The following is a 16,282-nucleotide window of genomic DNA, read 5'->3' as shown; positions in this document are numbered from 1 at the left end:
GGGAAAGCTCATGGTATATAATAAATGCTTATTAAATATTAGTTGACAGAGAATGTTGTTTAGTTCCCAAAATGAAACACATTAGCCGTAATGACATATTATATTTATAATAACTTTCTGATTTAGTATCTCTGACTGGCTAAGAGTTGGTTTCATAGATTGCTGTGTGGCGAGGTTTAACTAGAAAATACAAAAATATATTATTATTCCTTCCTGTTAGCTGTATCAGTAACCTTTCTATGAACAGGTTAATAGATTTTTCAATAACATATGATCAATATTTGAACTTAAAAACATTAGAACTCTGAAATAAGATTCTTACTTGACTTTTCTAGTGTTTTCTCTAAAATTTTTATGTTTCTAAAATTATTCATAAATGTTAAATAAACAGATTTGTAATGATAGATAATGAATTATAACAGTTAAGAAAACCAAGTTTGGGGCAAAAGAGAGTTTTTTAAATGATCAGTTTTTAAAATACTCTAAATGTTTACAATATCCAAATAGTAATACACAAAAGGACAAATATTGTATGATTCCACCTATATGAGGTCCTTAGAGCAGTTAAATTCATGGAGACAGAAAGCAGATTGGTGATGGCCAGGGGCTGGGGGAAGTGGGAATGCGGAGTTATTGTTTCGTGGGTGCAGAGTTTCAGTCTGGGAAGATGAAAAAGTTCTGGCAATGAATGGTGGTGATGAATGTACTCAATGGCACCGAACTTTATATCTAAAAAATGGTTAAAATGGTAAACTTTGTTATGTATATTTTACCACAATAAAAAAATAGTAACATCACTAACATCTAATTTTTCAATAATATAAAACACGATCTACAGCAGGGAACTGTCATGTCATAATTATTCAGTTTTACAACAGGTCACACGCGAACATACCCACGATCAAGGTGATGCCCATGCTAAGGGAGCTGACCCAGGCAGTCAGGCCGCGGCTCTGATGGAATTCTTCAAGCCATTCCACATTGAGGACTCCCAGGGCCATCTGCGAGCCCATGATGAGGATGTGTACAAAGAATGAGGAAAGGACCATCATCCACGCCCAACCACCATCAATGTTCGGGTGGGGTTTAAGCGTCTTCTTATCTTTGGGGTCATCTTCAAAATCATATCCAATATCTTCATGGCTTGTATACATTTTTCAAGATTTTCTGAAATACATAGGACAAATCATTTCATTGAACATCACAACAAAAAATATCTTCATCTTCTTTGGACAGCTCTACCTCCCCATCATAACCAAAGTGGCCCCATGATCACATTGGAACTTTGGATTAATCTTTGTCATCATGCAGATTTGGGAACATTCCTCACTTTTTCACAGGACCAGTGCTTTTATGAAACCTGTTTCACTTTTACAGTCATCTTATATGTAAGTATTATGATCCCTGTTTTAAAGAAATGGAAACAGACTCAGTGAGGTGAAGGGCCTTTCCCGAGGTCCCACGGACAGGAAGTAGTGTGGCTTGACAGGAACCTGGGAACTGACCCCAGCAATTCCAGACTCCAAAGCCCATGCTGTGTCCCTTATGAGATGGATACTGACAGGCGACAACAAAGATGTCAGAGAAGGAAGACACTTGTCCTTAGGCAGCCTTCCAGGGTAGCTTCACTTTGGTGGGGCCCCCGGCAGAGCGTCTGATTCTCAGTTTTGTGGGTCCAGGTGTTCAATTTTCAGTACAGCCAGAGTGAATTAGCTTCAGGGGACTGACTCATACGAACCCAACTCAGGAAAGACTGATAAAGTAGAAGGCCAGGGGCTGGCCCCGTGGCTGAGTGGTTAAGGTCATGCACTCCGCTGCAGACGGCCCAGTGTTTCATTGGTTCGAATCCTGGGCGCGGACATGGCACTGCTCATCAAACCACGCTGAGGCAGTGTCCCACATGCCACAACTAGAAGGACCCACAACGAAGAATACACAACTATGTACCAGGGGGCTTTGGGGAGAAAAAGGAAAAACATAAATAAATAAATAAAATCTTTAAAGTAGAAGGCCAATTTATTATTTTTATAATGGGAGATACAACTTTCTAATAACAGTGGTAGTTATGTTTGATATACAAGACACCCACATCCATTCCCACTATTTACCTGGGAAAAGTAATGAGTTACTAGAAAATTGTTTGGAAAATAGGAAATCAGATGAAAAGAATTTGGATACTACAGTAACGTCCAGGTTACTAAGTGAGGTTCCTGGGGAGCTAGAAGCTGGATCATGCCTGGGTGCCAAATAAGGAACCTGGAGTTTTATCTTGTACATAATAAACAGCCAGCGGCTGAATGTGCACAAGGAAGAAACGTGATGAGGCCTGTGTTTTGCAAAGCTCCATCTCTCAAGATGTGCGCGCAAGAGGAGAGAGGCTGGATGGACCCAGACGGGGGATAATGCCAGGTTAGGGGAGGACTCTGGTTTCGTTTCTTATTTTTTAGGATGAGAATTAAGTGTGTGCATAAGAATTGAGGATAAGGAGCAAAAGAGGGAGAGAGAGAGGATGACTCATCCTAGAAGGGGTGGGACAGAGTTGGTCTAGATTAGGAGGAGCCACCCATCCTCTGAGACTGGAGGAAGCAGGGGCCTGGATGGAGGTAAGATGGTAAGTAGTGAGATGGAAAGTTACACCTGTTGGTCTAATTTTGTTGGCGAGGTAGGAAGCTAGATCATTGGCTGAGAATGCGGAGGAGGGTGGTTACAGAGGGGCCTCAGTGTTCAGGATAATGGAAGAGATTGTTGCCTACAAGTGGAAATGATTGTTGGGAAGTTCCAAAGGTGGAGCTGAGCCCTGCAGGGCCACGGGCAGTGGAGTCCCACGGACAGAGTGATGGGAGCACTGTGCCCCAGAAGCAGGCAATCAGGTGGGGCATCGTCGCTAGAGAACTTTAAAACAAGAAAAAATGCTTGAAAGTTGGTCTGCTTTTTTTTTTTGGAAGTTTAGCCCTGAGCTAACATCTGCTGCCAATCCTCCTCTTTTTGCTGAGGAAGCCTGGCCCTGAGCTAACATCCGTGCCCATCTTCCTCTCCTTTATATGTGGGACGCCTACCACAGCATGGCTTGACAAGCGGTGCCACGTCTGCACCCGGGATCTGAACCGGTGAACCCCAGGCCGCCAAGAAGCAGAACGTGTGCACTTAACCGCTGCACCACCAGGCCGGCCCCGGTCTGCTCTTTTATGATCACCATGTGCCAGCAATTCTAGACAATGTCACTAATACTCCTCTCCCAAAATATCTTCTGCTGGTCAAAGTTCCAAACAATTATGTTTTAATGTTATCCCTGTAAATTTCAAATCAGCATGCTTTTACTACTCATCCTTTCGTAAATATTGTGTTCTACACGGAAGTTATTTCAGGAGAACTCCTGCTTACACTTACAGTTGACCCTGACGTGCTTGTGGCCGCAGCTCCATGCAGTTGTTCTGAGAGTAAGTTCCTAAGAGCTCAGAATTGTTGGAGCTCATCTCCGCTCACTTTGGGTCTGCAGCCTCTGTGGTGCCACACACATCACTGCTTTTAGCAAGACATTCCAGATGGACTGTGACAGCGCACTTATCATAGAGATGAAGACCCAGAACTCGAGGTACTTCATTTCTGTCACTCTGGGTGCCCACTTGGAGATTGTACTTTTTTTTTTCTGTTGCCAAACTTCCTCTTTTTTTTTGCTTGAGGAAGATTAGCCCTGAGCTAACATCTCTGACGATCTTCCTCCACTTTATACGTGGGTCGCTGCTACAGCATGGCTGATTGGTGGTTCGCACTCAGAATCTGAACCTCCGAACCAGGGCTGCCGAAGCGGAGTGCCACAGGGGCTGGCCCCAGAGATTGTATTTTTGTTTAAAATTTAAAATCCTGAAACAGAGTGCAAGACTGCGAGGTGCAAACCTTTGGTTTGGAAAGTGAAGTCTGTAGTGAATACATGAAATGTTTTATTCGATTTGAATAATGTGTTTAAAATGGAAACTTATCCTTTTTTCCATTAATCATCTTAAAATAGAAAAACGAGTAAGAAAATAATGATAACGACTGATCATTACATATGATTATCACTGACAATAATGTTGTTGCACTAGAGGAAGGTGGTGTAAAAAATGACCCCAAATACACCGGGAACACCTCCAACTGTGGGGCTTCTTTCTCAGCAGTGCTCTCATGTGGATGCGGAGGACAGACACGCAGATTCTGGCCAGTTGCACAGTGCCCGCAGCCTCCTTCTGTACACCCCCGAGCTAAGAAGTGTGTTTACCTTTTTAAAGGCTCTGTGGCCCACAAAACCTAAAATACATGCTCTCTGACTCTTTATAGGAAACGTTTTCTGATCCCTGGACCAGAGCATTGGTTCTGGCTAAGAGCGTATTGGGAAGAAATGGGCGCCGGGGAACCAGGATGCCAGTGGAAGAGCAATTTAATGGATCTGTCCTGAGGCTCATCTTGATTTTTCCTCTCTCTCATACTTCATTGTTGTTATTATTTTTATCTTTTAAATGATTCTTTCTCCTAAATAGCCATCTGGTTCTCAACCACTACACTTCCTGCCCACAGTGCTGCTCTCTGCCTGGGTCCTTTCCACCTCTCTATTATCCAGACTGCTGGGAGCGATAAAATGTATCTCGCCCTGTAATTTCCCCACCATGTCAGTTATCTTTAGAATCAAGTCCAAACTTCCCCTTGTCACTGCCAAGTTCTCCTCTCATGTTATCTGCGGCCCCTCCATCCCTTGTCCCATCGCCCACCTTCGCACCTTCTCTTCTTCCCTCTTTTGGGACCACACCTCTCTCCTTCTAATCTCCTGGTCCTCTTCTGCTCATCCTTCAAGATTCAACTAATCTGTAATAGGAAAACCTTGAAATAGCGAGAAAACGCCCCCCCCACAAACATCTCTTATCTTCAACATTAGAGTACATGCTCAATCAATCATAGCACAGCCGTGCAATGCAAGTCCACCGTCAAGAATAAAATCATACAAAGCTCCTTGAAGATATGGCAAAAAGGTCACACCAAGGTGTGAATTATACATGGTGGTTACAAAATGGGATATGTGCAGTAATCCCTTTGTTGTTGTTTTATTCCTAAAGATTGGCACCTGAGCTAACATCTGTTGCCAATCTTCTTTTATTTTTCCTTCTTCTTTTCCCTAAAGCCCCCCAGTACATAGTTGTATATCTTAGTTGTGAGTGCCTCTGGTTGTGCTGTGTGGGATGCTGCCTCAGCATGGCCTGATGAGTGGTGCCATGTCCACACCCAGGAGCCAAACCAGCGAAACCCCCAGCTGCCGAAGCAGAGTGCGCCAACTTAACCACTCGGCCACAGGGCCAGCCCCTGTTGCTGTTTTTAAAAACACGTAACCATAGGAAAAAAGACTGGAGTCAAACAAAGAAAAACGATGGAGATTATTCTTTGGGTGATGGTCTCAGAAGTAATTTTCCCACCTTTTTATTTATCTTATTGGTAAAAAAAAAAAATCTAAATAAACATACACTAACTTTGTTATAAGAAAATAAAGTTCCCTCTCTCTATGTTTTAAACATCATCTGGATCAGCTTCTTGCCTCCAGTAGATTAGTGGCTAAATTGTAAAAGAGAAAAAAAGAAGAGGAGCCACCTCTCTTGAGAAGTCTAGTCTGCAGTGGGCTCTAGGCTTGTGTGTGCATCTGCCACCACCCTTTTTTCCCCCAACAAGAGGACAGCCTGCCGGGTGATAGAAAGGGATGGGGCAGCCCTTGCTTTCCAAAGCTCGCAGCCCAGAAAAGAGCAGCACCGTCAGCAGCACTAAGAGGATGAACCTGGAAAGGCTTCAGAAGAGGTGTTTGGTGCTCTCTTCCTCCACCCTAGGTAATCATATGCAAAACTAGGATAATTTCCAAGGAGCCAGAAAGAAGAGAGCCAGGCAGCTTGGCAAGGGGTGTGACTTGCCCATGTGAGTAATAATGACATCATTTTATAATCCATGGGACAATGCTCCACTATGTTTAAAGATTTTATTTTTTTTTTTTCCTTTTTCTCTCCAGAGCCCCCCAGTACATAGTTGTATATTTTTAGTTGTGGGTCCTTCTAGTTGTGGCATGTGGGACGCCACCTCAACATGGCCTGATGAGCAGCGCCATGTCCGTGCGCAGGATCCGAACTGGCGAAACCCTGGGCCGCCCAAGCAGAGCGCGCGAACTTAACCGCTCGGCCTCGGGGCCGGCCCCTCTGCTATCTTTAAGCAGATAAACAGCACAACTTGGCATTTTCCTCAAGTCCATCTACATCCAAGAAAGCTTCTGAAATAATAACACAAAAGTTATAGTTTTTCAACCCATGAGTTGAAATAGCAAGCATTTTTCTTAGCAATGTTAAGAACTTTATATTCCTACTGAATTATTTATTTTGTGGGTTAAGAGATGCAGTTGCTATTGAACTGCTCTCGAAATATGAATATTTATTCATAAAAAATGACGTTGAATAGCTTTTAATGGACAAGTTTTATTCAAAAGGCGCAACCGTGCCTGTAGAATACAGTACCAGATGGAGAGCACTGGCGGGGGTGGGTGACCAGAAGTTCCAGCAGGTCCCCAGGGGGTCCCTAAAGATCTACCACGAAATAGAATCATCTGCAGGTCACATGGAAATCTCTCGAAAAGTAATTCCTGTTTTGACTAATCGCAGTTAACTTATTGGCCAACCAGATTAACTAAAATAAACAATATACAACAGAAAAAGAAATGTCTGTTCCCTCCACCCCCAAGTTTGCTTTTAGCCTTTATATAATTGCAAGATACAAAATAATCATTTGGGTATTATAATCCCACACTGCATCTGGGGAATGAGAGGGAGGATCGGGAGAGGGTTTCTGGGACCCTCCACCCCAGCCTCCAAGTCTTTCTCCATCATACGCCTGCTCGCTCCCCCGCCGTCTCCACATCCTGACGCACGTGTGGTGCACGGGGGTAAACAGAGGCAGTGAGCGTGGAACTTCTGCTAAGGATCACTGTGTAAAATGTAACCCATTCAAGGCTCGCCTGTTGGAAGCTCAGCACGTAACATTAGGGCCTCGACCTGAAGAAGGTGGAGAAAGGAAATGGGTGGACTATGGGTCCAACAGCCAACCTTCCATTCTCCCCAAATCTGAGTCAATAAACGGTGAAAAAAGAAATCACAAATGGAGTGAAATGAACTAACTCAGGTAGGCTATGAAGTGGAGGCTAGCTGCATATTTACCTGCTAACAGGCAGAAGCGAAAATAACGTAGAGCCTACTGGAATGTATCAGAGGTTAAAACTAAATTTAATTTTCCACAGTTCTATTATGGGAGTGAGTTTTATAAGCAAGCTGTTCCTTTTTAATTTGGCTATTGTAATTATGTTAGCATGTGGTGAGCTCTTTATAAATGAGAAGCAAACGGGAAAACGGCAAAACTCAAATTACAATCCTCCCCAAGTGCGGACCGGGCACGTTGGTAGCAGGCTCTTCATCAGACGCAGGCGTAGTGGGTCCACCTTTAACTTGGCTCTGTAGATACTTTTGCCCTCTGGACCCGGGGTGCACAGGAAATCTTGGGCCCTTAGAGGGCGCACTCGAGGCCAACGGGCTGAGGAGGTTGGAGCAGCGAAGGTTAGAGCGAGCCCAGCTAGTGCAGAGACAGCGCAGGAGTAACCTGGACCTCCAGCCGGGTCCACGCTGTATTGGGGGGGATAAACCTATAGATGCCTTCCAGGGGTCAGGGACTGTGCTGGGGCCTTCTCCACAACGATCCTGTCCAGTTGGTATTAATGTCCCATTTCACAGATGGGGAAACCGAGGCTATTTGTCGAATGGAGCCAACAAAGCTTAGGGAGGTCAAATTAGCAGGTGCTGGAGCCAAAATTTGAACGCAGTCCTGAGAGATTCCAAAGACTGTTTTATCCCCTCCTTCCCCCCAACTAATATACTTTCTCTGTCTCTGTCTCTCTCTCTCTCACACACACACACGCGCGCGCGCGCGCCAGATAAGGCGAAAAGGAATCTTTCTAATCCCCAATAATAACCCTCACTCATCCTTGCTAATGAGCCTGAATCAACTTTTCCGCGGAATGAAACGGCCTAATTGGTAAGCAGAGTTGAGCCCCTAAAACATCCTCAATGGCCTTGGTGGCGTTTGGCTCCGAAATGGCCGCCCCGGGTCCCTCGCCCCATTTCTGTTCTCCCCTTTCGTCCCTGGAGGAGGCTTGATCAGAACCGCTACGGGGGGAACAGCATCTGCACGCCCGAGTCTCGTCCCCGCGGGGTCCGGCCTCCGCGCCCCAGTCTGAGCTCCCGCCCCCGCTGGCCCAGGGCACCCTCCCGGGCGCTCCGTTCTCCCCTTTTCCCCCGCACCCCGAGACTTCCCCTCCTGGGCACCCCGCGTCCCCTGGCGCGCTGAGGGGAAGAGGGGCCGATCGCAGTCCCGGAAGCCTGCGCGGGGAGGCATCTCGCACCCCTAAACGTCCCCTAGCCGCAGCCTCCCAGTCTCCCCCTCTCGACCTCATCACTGGCTAGTTCGAGTCCCACTGGGGCCATGAGAGAAGGAGGGGAGCGAGGCTGGACGCGGGGCAGTGCGCGCCTCTCCGACCGGGCGGGGTTCCGAGGGGCGCCGTGCGCCCTGGATGACGCACGCGGGGCCCTGGCCGCCGTGGGAGCTAGGTGAGCGTCCCCACGCTCCGCCCTGGACCGCGGTTGCCCCGCCCGTCCTGAGGTGGCCTCGCCCGCAGCTTGGGGGCTCCCCGGCGGGCGGCCTTGGGGCGACCACCGCACCTCGGCGCAGCCCTGCCCGCGACCGCCGGGACTGCCTTCCCCGACCCTGCCCTGGGCCCGCGCCGCCCCTTCCCCAGCGTCTGGGTGCAGCGGCCACCCGTAGTCCAAGATGCCCGCGGCGCCGCTGCATCCCCCGGGCCCGCCGGCGCCCACGGCCTCGGGATACTCACCGTCCGCAGCCCCAGGGGCTGCGGCCTCACTCAGCTCCTGGCCTGGATCCCCGAACTTGCTGTTTCCCTCGGAGCCCCCTGAGCGGCAGGGCGTCGAGATCTGTTGCAATGTCGCCTGTCATCCTGGAGATGCCGGTGCCTGCGGCTCGGCGCTCCGCCCGGCTCCGTGCGCCGGGTGCGGGGCTCCCGGGCTCCTCGGTCCCTCGCTGCCCGGCCGGGAGAGCGTTTTGTGGAGCTTCGAGCTTGAGGCCCCAGTCCGCGTTGGCTTTAAAAAGGGTCCGTTTGGAGGTGCCGGAACCTAAGCTGAGCTTCCTTCCAATCGATGCAATTTCAAATCCCCACGCTCCTTCATTCTTATACCGGCTAATTCTGGTTTGGCAGAAAAAAAAATTGCAGTCACCTCACGCGCACACTCTGGTGGCCGGTTGAAGTTTACAGCGGTGGCTGAGATTCGCTCACGTTCTGCAGCTTTATCGCTGGGGGAGAGGGCCTGAAACCTAACCCCAGCTGCAGGTGAAAACAGAAGTGTCTTCCATTTCTCTGAGATAAGAGAGAAGCGAGGAAAAAGACCCTTAGCCGAGTCTGGGGCGCAAAATATGGCAGTTTGTAGATAAAACAGCTGCGCTGTTTTATTCTTGCAATATTCTTGGCCAAAGAGGACTGAAAATGCATTATCCTTGGTCCCATCCTGGGTCCCACCCCTGTGCTCTTTCTCTGGTATTTGATTGTTGTCTGTTACCTTCGTGGGCACCAGAAACACGTTTCATTTCCACGTGTACCTACCCTGTTCGCAGCATAATGCTTTGCCGTTGGAACGTGTTCAAGGTTTGCTAGCGAAGGTGTGAATAACTGAAGCCAGGGCTTTTTTTTTTTTTTTTACCGCACCTGAAGGATTTTGTAGTAGTTTTCCATTGCTATTGTAATAAATAACCACAAACTTAGTGGCTGAAAACGACACGGATTTATTATCTTACAGTCCTGGAAGTCAGAAGTCTGAAATGGGTCTTACTGGGCTAAAATCGAGGTGTTGTCATGGTTGTGCTCCTTCTGGAAGCTCGAGAGGAGAGCCACCAGCTTGTAGAGGGTACCCACATTCCTTGGTTCATGGCCACTTCCTGTCTTTGAAGCCAGCAATGCTGTGGGATTTTCATATAGTCATATCACCTCTCCCACTTTTAAGGGTCCTTGGAACTACATTGGGCCCACCTAGTAGTAATTAGATTATTAGATAATCCAAGTATCTCCCTGTTTTAAATTCAGCTGATTAGCAATCTTAATTCCACCTGCAATCTTAATCCTCTTTTGCCAGGTAAGGTAATGCATTCACAGTTTCCAGGAATGAGGATGTGGACATCTTTGGAGGACCATTATTCTGTCCATCACAGATTTCTTTCTTTCTTCATTCTTTTTATTCTTCCTTCATTTCTTGTTTCTTTTTTACAAAAAAAGAATATCCACATGTATTTCACATTGCCGTTTCTTACATCAAATCTGGATTAAGAAGTAACTGAGAACATTGTGAGAAGTGGCAGTTAAGTGAGGACATTTTGGTGAGGCAATAGGCTTATGTGGTCCAAATATTTCACTTTTGCTAATCAGACATGAACAAATGGATGGCTAGTATTCCCTCGGGCTGTCCTTCTGAGATATCTTAGCTCATTTCAACCAGGCTTTTTACAGCAAGTCAAAATCGGGGTTCCTGGCAAGCGCCTCAAGTACAGATGACTCATCTTATTTGAAAAGAGATCTGTAAGATTTTTAAGTCTGCTTTTGCTTTTTTTCCTCTGAAACCTTATAGATTTATTGAAGTATAATTGATGTAAGTATGAACTGTACATATTTAAATGTACAATTTGATGAGTTTTGGTCTGTGGAAACATCATTTGAATCAAATAACTCCAAAATTTCCTTGTGCCCTTTGTAATCGGGTCCTCATCTCACCCCCACACCCCCAGACAGCCTCTCATCTGCTCTCTGAGAAGCTTTTTCTGAGATGCTTCTTTTCTGGACTATGTGTACTTCAAATCTAGAATGTCCATGAAAGGTTTTTCTTTTCTTTCTTTTTCCGGCATTATTGAGGTATAATTGACAAATACAGTTACACATATTTAAAGTGTACAACGTGATGATTTGGTACATGTATGCATTGTGAAATGATTACCACAATCAAGTTAATTGACACATCCATCATTCCACATTGTTACCTTTTTTTTGTAGTGAGAATGCTTAAGATCTGTTCTCTTAGCAAATTTCAAGTGTACAATACAGTACTGGTAACTATAGTCACCATGCTGTACATTGCATCTCCAGAACTTATTCATCTTATAACTGAAACTTTTGACCAGCGTCTCCCCATCTCCTTTAGCCCTCAGGCCCTGGCGACCACCATTCTACTCTCCGTTTCTATGAGTTCAACTTTTCTTTTTAGATTCTACATATAAGTGGATCATGCAGTATTTGTCTTTCTCTGTCTGGCTTATTTCATTTAACATAATGTCCTCCAGTTTCATCCATGTTGTCACAAATGACAGGATTTCCTTCTCTTTTTTTAGCTGAATAATATTCCACTTTCTTTAGCCGTTCGTCTACTGACGGACACTTAGGTTGTTTTCACGTCTTGGCTGTAGTAATAACGCTGCCACGAACATGGGAGTGCAGGTATCTCTGAGATACTCATTTTGTTTCCCGTGGAAGGCTTTCTGATCAACCATTTTGTCTTTGCAAGTGTCATGGCTTTTACCTGCCTGGACCTCTGTCATTGACACAGGTGGACTGACAGCAGGCCAGATCAAAGGGGCCTAATTATGATCCAAGGGTTGGTATGTCTGAGTTAAAAGAATAGAAATCTGTTCTATATTAGAATGTAAAAGACAAACACTAATCTCTTTTCATGTATCTGAAGTAGAGGAACCTGACATTTTCTCTTGATTTTCAGGCACATTACATATTGTCCCACAATGGCAATCTTATTGCTTTTAATGAGTCATATCAAGTAATAACCTTGTCCTTTAAGAAGATAAAATGACTCAAGTGCCGCCTCTAAAAGTCTTTCCTCTTGGTTTTAATCATGCTTTCAACTGACTTCGTAGCTTCATGTTGGAGTTGGGGTGGAAGTAAGAATCTGGACAATCTATGCCTTATTTTCGGTGGCTTAATTGTGTGGATTAGGCATAGAGCAGGATAAAGTCAGCTTTTGAGGGAGTTGCTAGCACAGAATATTGAAGTTTTAGGGGAGTACCCTGAAGGGTCACCTTGACTGCCCCATTTTTATAGCCAGGCCAGAGATGAAGATAATCTGAAAACCCTGTGTTTATCCCAAAGACATTGTTCTGCCCATCTCTCAGTGTAGAAGGCAGCCCCACCCACACCCCTCCAAGTTTAGTGCAGGGAGACTGTGATGGTTAATTTTATGTGTCAACTTGACCAACAAGTGTTGATGAGGATGTGGAGAAATTGGAACCCTCATGTACTGTTGGTAGGAATGGAAAATGGTGCAGCTGCTACGGAAAACAGCCTTACAGTTCCTCAGAAGTTTAAGCCTGGAGTTACCCTATGGCCCAGGGATTCCACTTCTAGGTAGATATCTAAGAGTAGTGAAAACATTTGTCCACACCGAAACTTGTACATGAATGTTCATAGCAGCATTATTCATAATAAGCAAAAAGTGGAAACAACCCAAATGTCTGTCAACTGATGAATGGAGAAACAAAATGTGATATATTCCTGTAACGGAATACTATTCAGCAATAAAAAGAAATAAAATACTGATACATGCCACAACACGGACAAGCTGGAAAACATTATGCTAAATAAAAGAGGTCAGTTACAAAAGACCAAAAGGCCACATATTGTCTGATTCCATCTATATGAAATGCCCAGAATAGGCACATCTATAGAGACAGAAAGTAGATTAGTGGTTGCTGAAGGCTGGGGATTTTGGGGGAGAAAGAGAGATTGACTGCTAATGGGTACAGGGCTGGTTTGGGGTGATGAAAATGTTCTAAAAGTGATTTTGGTGATGGTTGTGTAAGTCCGTGAATATACTAAAAACCATTGAATTGCAAAAAAAATTTTTTTAATTAAAAAAATTTAAAATGTCCCCCCAAACTGACTAGAGTGGACCATATATGAACCAGTGCTGAGAATGGGTTATGATCTAAGCATAATGATGAATCCACTGCTGTGTATCTGAAGTCCAAGATATGTTTAACTAATCTCTGTTCTTTAATTCAACTACTTTCCTTAGCCTCATCTTAAACAATAATATCCAGGAAATCATGGTTGTGATGTTCTGATTATACGTTTGTCTAGTGTGTAGTGATAGAAAAGCCTAATTATTTAGAAGTTTATCAGCCTATGTCCTGCCTCGTGGTTCCTGCCAGCTCCCCCTCCGTCTGGCTGCCCACATATACTTGTCTCATGTGCATGCTGCCACGGAGCCCTACTCTTTCCCTTCAGGTCTGACTCATGAGATCACATGAGAAGACCATGTGCTTCTCCAAAGAGATGTGATAAGCAAGGACAGGAGAGAAATCCCAAGACCTTCAGGTCTGAATTTTCTTCCTGGTCTAAGACCTCCCCAGACTTTATCCCAAAGCACCTACAAAACATCCCCTACCCCCGATGGTTTCCACCTTACATTTACCGTGAATTCAAAGAATAGGTGAAAGGTGAACAGATACACAGCAAAATCAGCAACATGTTTTCGTCTTTACATTAGTCTTCCAAATTTCTTACATTGTCCTTTCTGATAAAAATAACCAATCTCCTCATGGAGTAGCATATGATTTCATAAGAGTAGAAGTTCTAAAAACACCAGTTCTGTCACTAACTTGGAAATTAAGCACTTTCTCACTCTTGTGTCTTAAAAAAAGTAATGTTTGGTTTGAGAGGGTTGTGTGATAGTTTTGTTGGTTAATATTATATTTTTTTAACTTTTATGAAATCAGCAATGTTAGCAAATCATTGACACTTTTTCTTGCAGCTGTAGGTTTTCCTCTTTTATTTAATATCCATTTGCCTGAAAAATTGCATGTAAATCAAACTTTATTTTAAATGCTCTCAGGATGTTCCCTAATGGAAACGTGCGGTGAATTCTTCTAAGGCTGGAAGAATCCTCACATACTGATATATTTATATACCAACTTTGCTGTTTTATAGGTTTGGATTTAAATTGTATTGTTTCCCGTAAAGCAGAGCACACTTGTAACTTATACTATTTTTGAAATATTTTCAGTGTCCAAAATGGATCGTTGGCCTTTAACATCCATGTTGCATATTAAAAAGTCCACATCATATTCTTTGAGAAGATCACCAATGAATAGGACTAAGTCTGGGACTCCATGAACATGGATGAGAAAGATCTAGCACTTTCTCTTGTCAGTCGTGACCTCAGTGTGGCTTTATTTGTAGGAGCAAATGTTTCTGATGAAACCAGTTGAAGATATGAGATGTGGAAGCCATGAAGCTGAGAGGAAAGGAGTTGGGATGGAAGCACGTGAACCACTCTCTTCTTGTTGGAAAAATGTGTTATCTGATAAAATTAACACAAGCTATTAAAGGACAATGTATAATTTAAAGGAGAATCAGTAGACAGATTCTTTTACTTTCACAGGAGGAAGATGGGTCTCTTTCCTATGATCATTTTTGGTGGATCTCTTATACTTTCTACCCTGTGCCTCTAAGCCCGAAAGACAAACCTGGGAAACCCATTGGCCACAGATCAGTTAGAATGGGCTGCACTCTTCAGCCCTGTTGTAGCAGTGTTCTTGGACCTCTTTGCTCTGTCCTGCCCTTGACCTTGGGCCCGCCTCCATTCTGTTTTCTACCTGACTCTTGCTCATGTTCACTCAGCCTTGTGTGTCAGGACCTCAGTTTTTCTCTTCATCTTGATGACAAGTTGGACTTTCAGTGCTCTCTCTGGGACACCCCTGGATCTTCCAGCCTCAGGCTGTTTCTGTAGTCTTGCTCGCCAGCCGGTTCCCCAGCTGGACCTAACTTGGCTCCTCTGCAAGAAAGGATCAGATAATTTCCATGTATTGTGAAGGCCAAGGCCAGCATTAGGAAACTGTTATGACTGTGTAATCAGTGATTATGAAAACCAAGGACTGTTTGCCTCCTGGCTGCAAAGCAGCAGAGCATGTGTGGCCGGAAGCCAAGATCACACAGCTCTTAGGTGTTTAGATTGTGAAGTCAGTCAGACCTGAGCTGGAAGCCCTGCTCCTCTCCTCTGTGTCTGTGTGGCCTGAGCATTCACCCTAGAGTGGGTACAATGACAGTATCACATCAAAGGGTTATTGTGAGGGTTGAATAAGAGAATGCATGTAGAGCACCGTGCTCGGCATACAATTAGGAGACTTCTTCTAACGTAGTGATAATGGTGTCATCCCGACCCATTCCACTTGGGAGAGAAAACTGCTTTACAGCAGAGCTCTTGTGCAGCATAAATGAGTGGTTAAGAGCCGATGCCCTGGAGCCTCATTGCCTGGATTCAAATCCCAACTTTCACCGCTTATTTCAGCTCTTAATGAGGTTAATTAGCATCTCTACATCTCAGTGTCATCTTCTGGAAAATGGGAAGAAGAAGGGGAAGGAGAAGAAGAAGAAGAGGATTCAGGTCTGGAGATTAGGTAACAGTATCACAACTTTGTCAAATTTTTTATTTTGAAAATTGTTCCTGTGATTAGGTAAGACCGTGTCCTTGCTTTTAGGAAATATTTACTGAAGTACTTAGTAGCAAGGAAGAATTTAGGAAGTATGTAAAGTCCTTAGAACAATGCCTGGCACATAGCAGGACATGAGTGTTTGCTGTTATTTGCTAACTGAATATTTCGGTGTTGAATTCCAGTTGGTATCAAACAGCGCTATTGTGGCCTTCATTAACAGTGTTGCAGGAAACCGGCTAATCTCAGAGCTTCTAATCAGCTTTCCAACAAAGAACCGAAGGAAGGAAGTCCAAGTCTGCACATGCTAAGTTAACTGAGTTTTAAGAAGTTGGTTACAGCAGTGAAAGTGGAGGGATGGTGCAGTCGTGAACTAAGGAGGTCACACAGCAGTGGTAGCTGGTAGGTGGTGCCACTCAACTGGCCCACCATTGGTGTGTGCTGGCGAATAAGAATCATCATGGTGCTTACAGTGAGCCTGGCACTATTCTCAGTCTTTATGTACTATTTTACTCAATACTCCCAACACCTCCATGACGGATTTACTATTATTTCTCCATTTACAGATGAGTCAGCAGAAGATTAGAAAGGTAAAGGAACTTGCCAGCTCCACACAGCTGGGATTCGGATCAAGGCAAGTCGGGTCCAGAGTCCCCGGACCCCACCACGGCCTCATGCTCCAGAGTCCCCG

At 44.8% G+C, this 16,282-nt stretch overlaps 1 protein-coding gene across 1 annotated transcript in view; it reads right to left on the bottom strand.

The window, feature by feature from the left end:
* The window catches only part of SLC16A14 (solute carrier family 16 member 14), a 31,420-nt gene extending 22,158 nt beyond the window's left edge, over positions 1–9,262 (bottom strand). The window contains exons 1-2 of the mRNA XM_046643871.1: positions 8,930–9,262; positions 896–1,167 (exon numbers count right to left, since the gene is read on the bottom strand). Coding sequence (XP_046499827.1) covers positions 896–1,154 — 259 coding nt within the window. The 5' untranslated portion in view covers positions 1,155–1,167; positions 8,930–9,262. The remainder of the gene's footprint in view (positions 1–895; positions 1,168–8,929) is intronic.
* Between the last annotated feature and the right edge of the window lie 7,020 nt (positions 9,263–16,282).

The sequence above is a fragment of the Equus quagga genome, chromosome 17 (genome assembly GCF_021613505.1).
Source record: "Equus quagga isolate Etosha38 chromosome 17, UCLA_HA_Equagga_1.0, whole genome shotgun sequence".
In the NCBI taxonomy this organism is placed as follows: domain Eukaryota; kingdom Metazoa; phylum Chordata; class Mammalia; order Perissodactyla; family Equidae; genus Equus; species Equus quagga.
The sequence above is the reverse complement of the archived record's forward strand: the minus strand, read 5'-3'. Positions and strand labels throughout refer to the sequence as shown.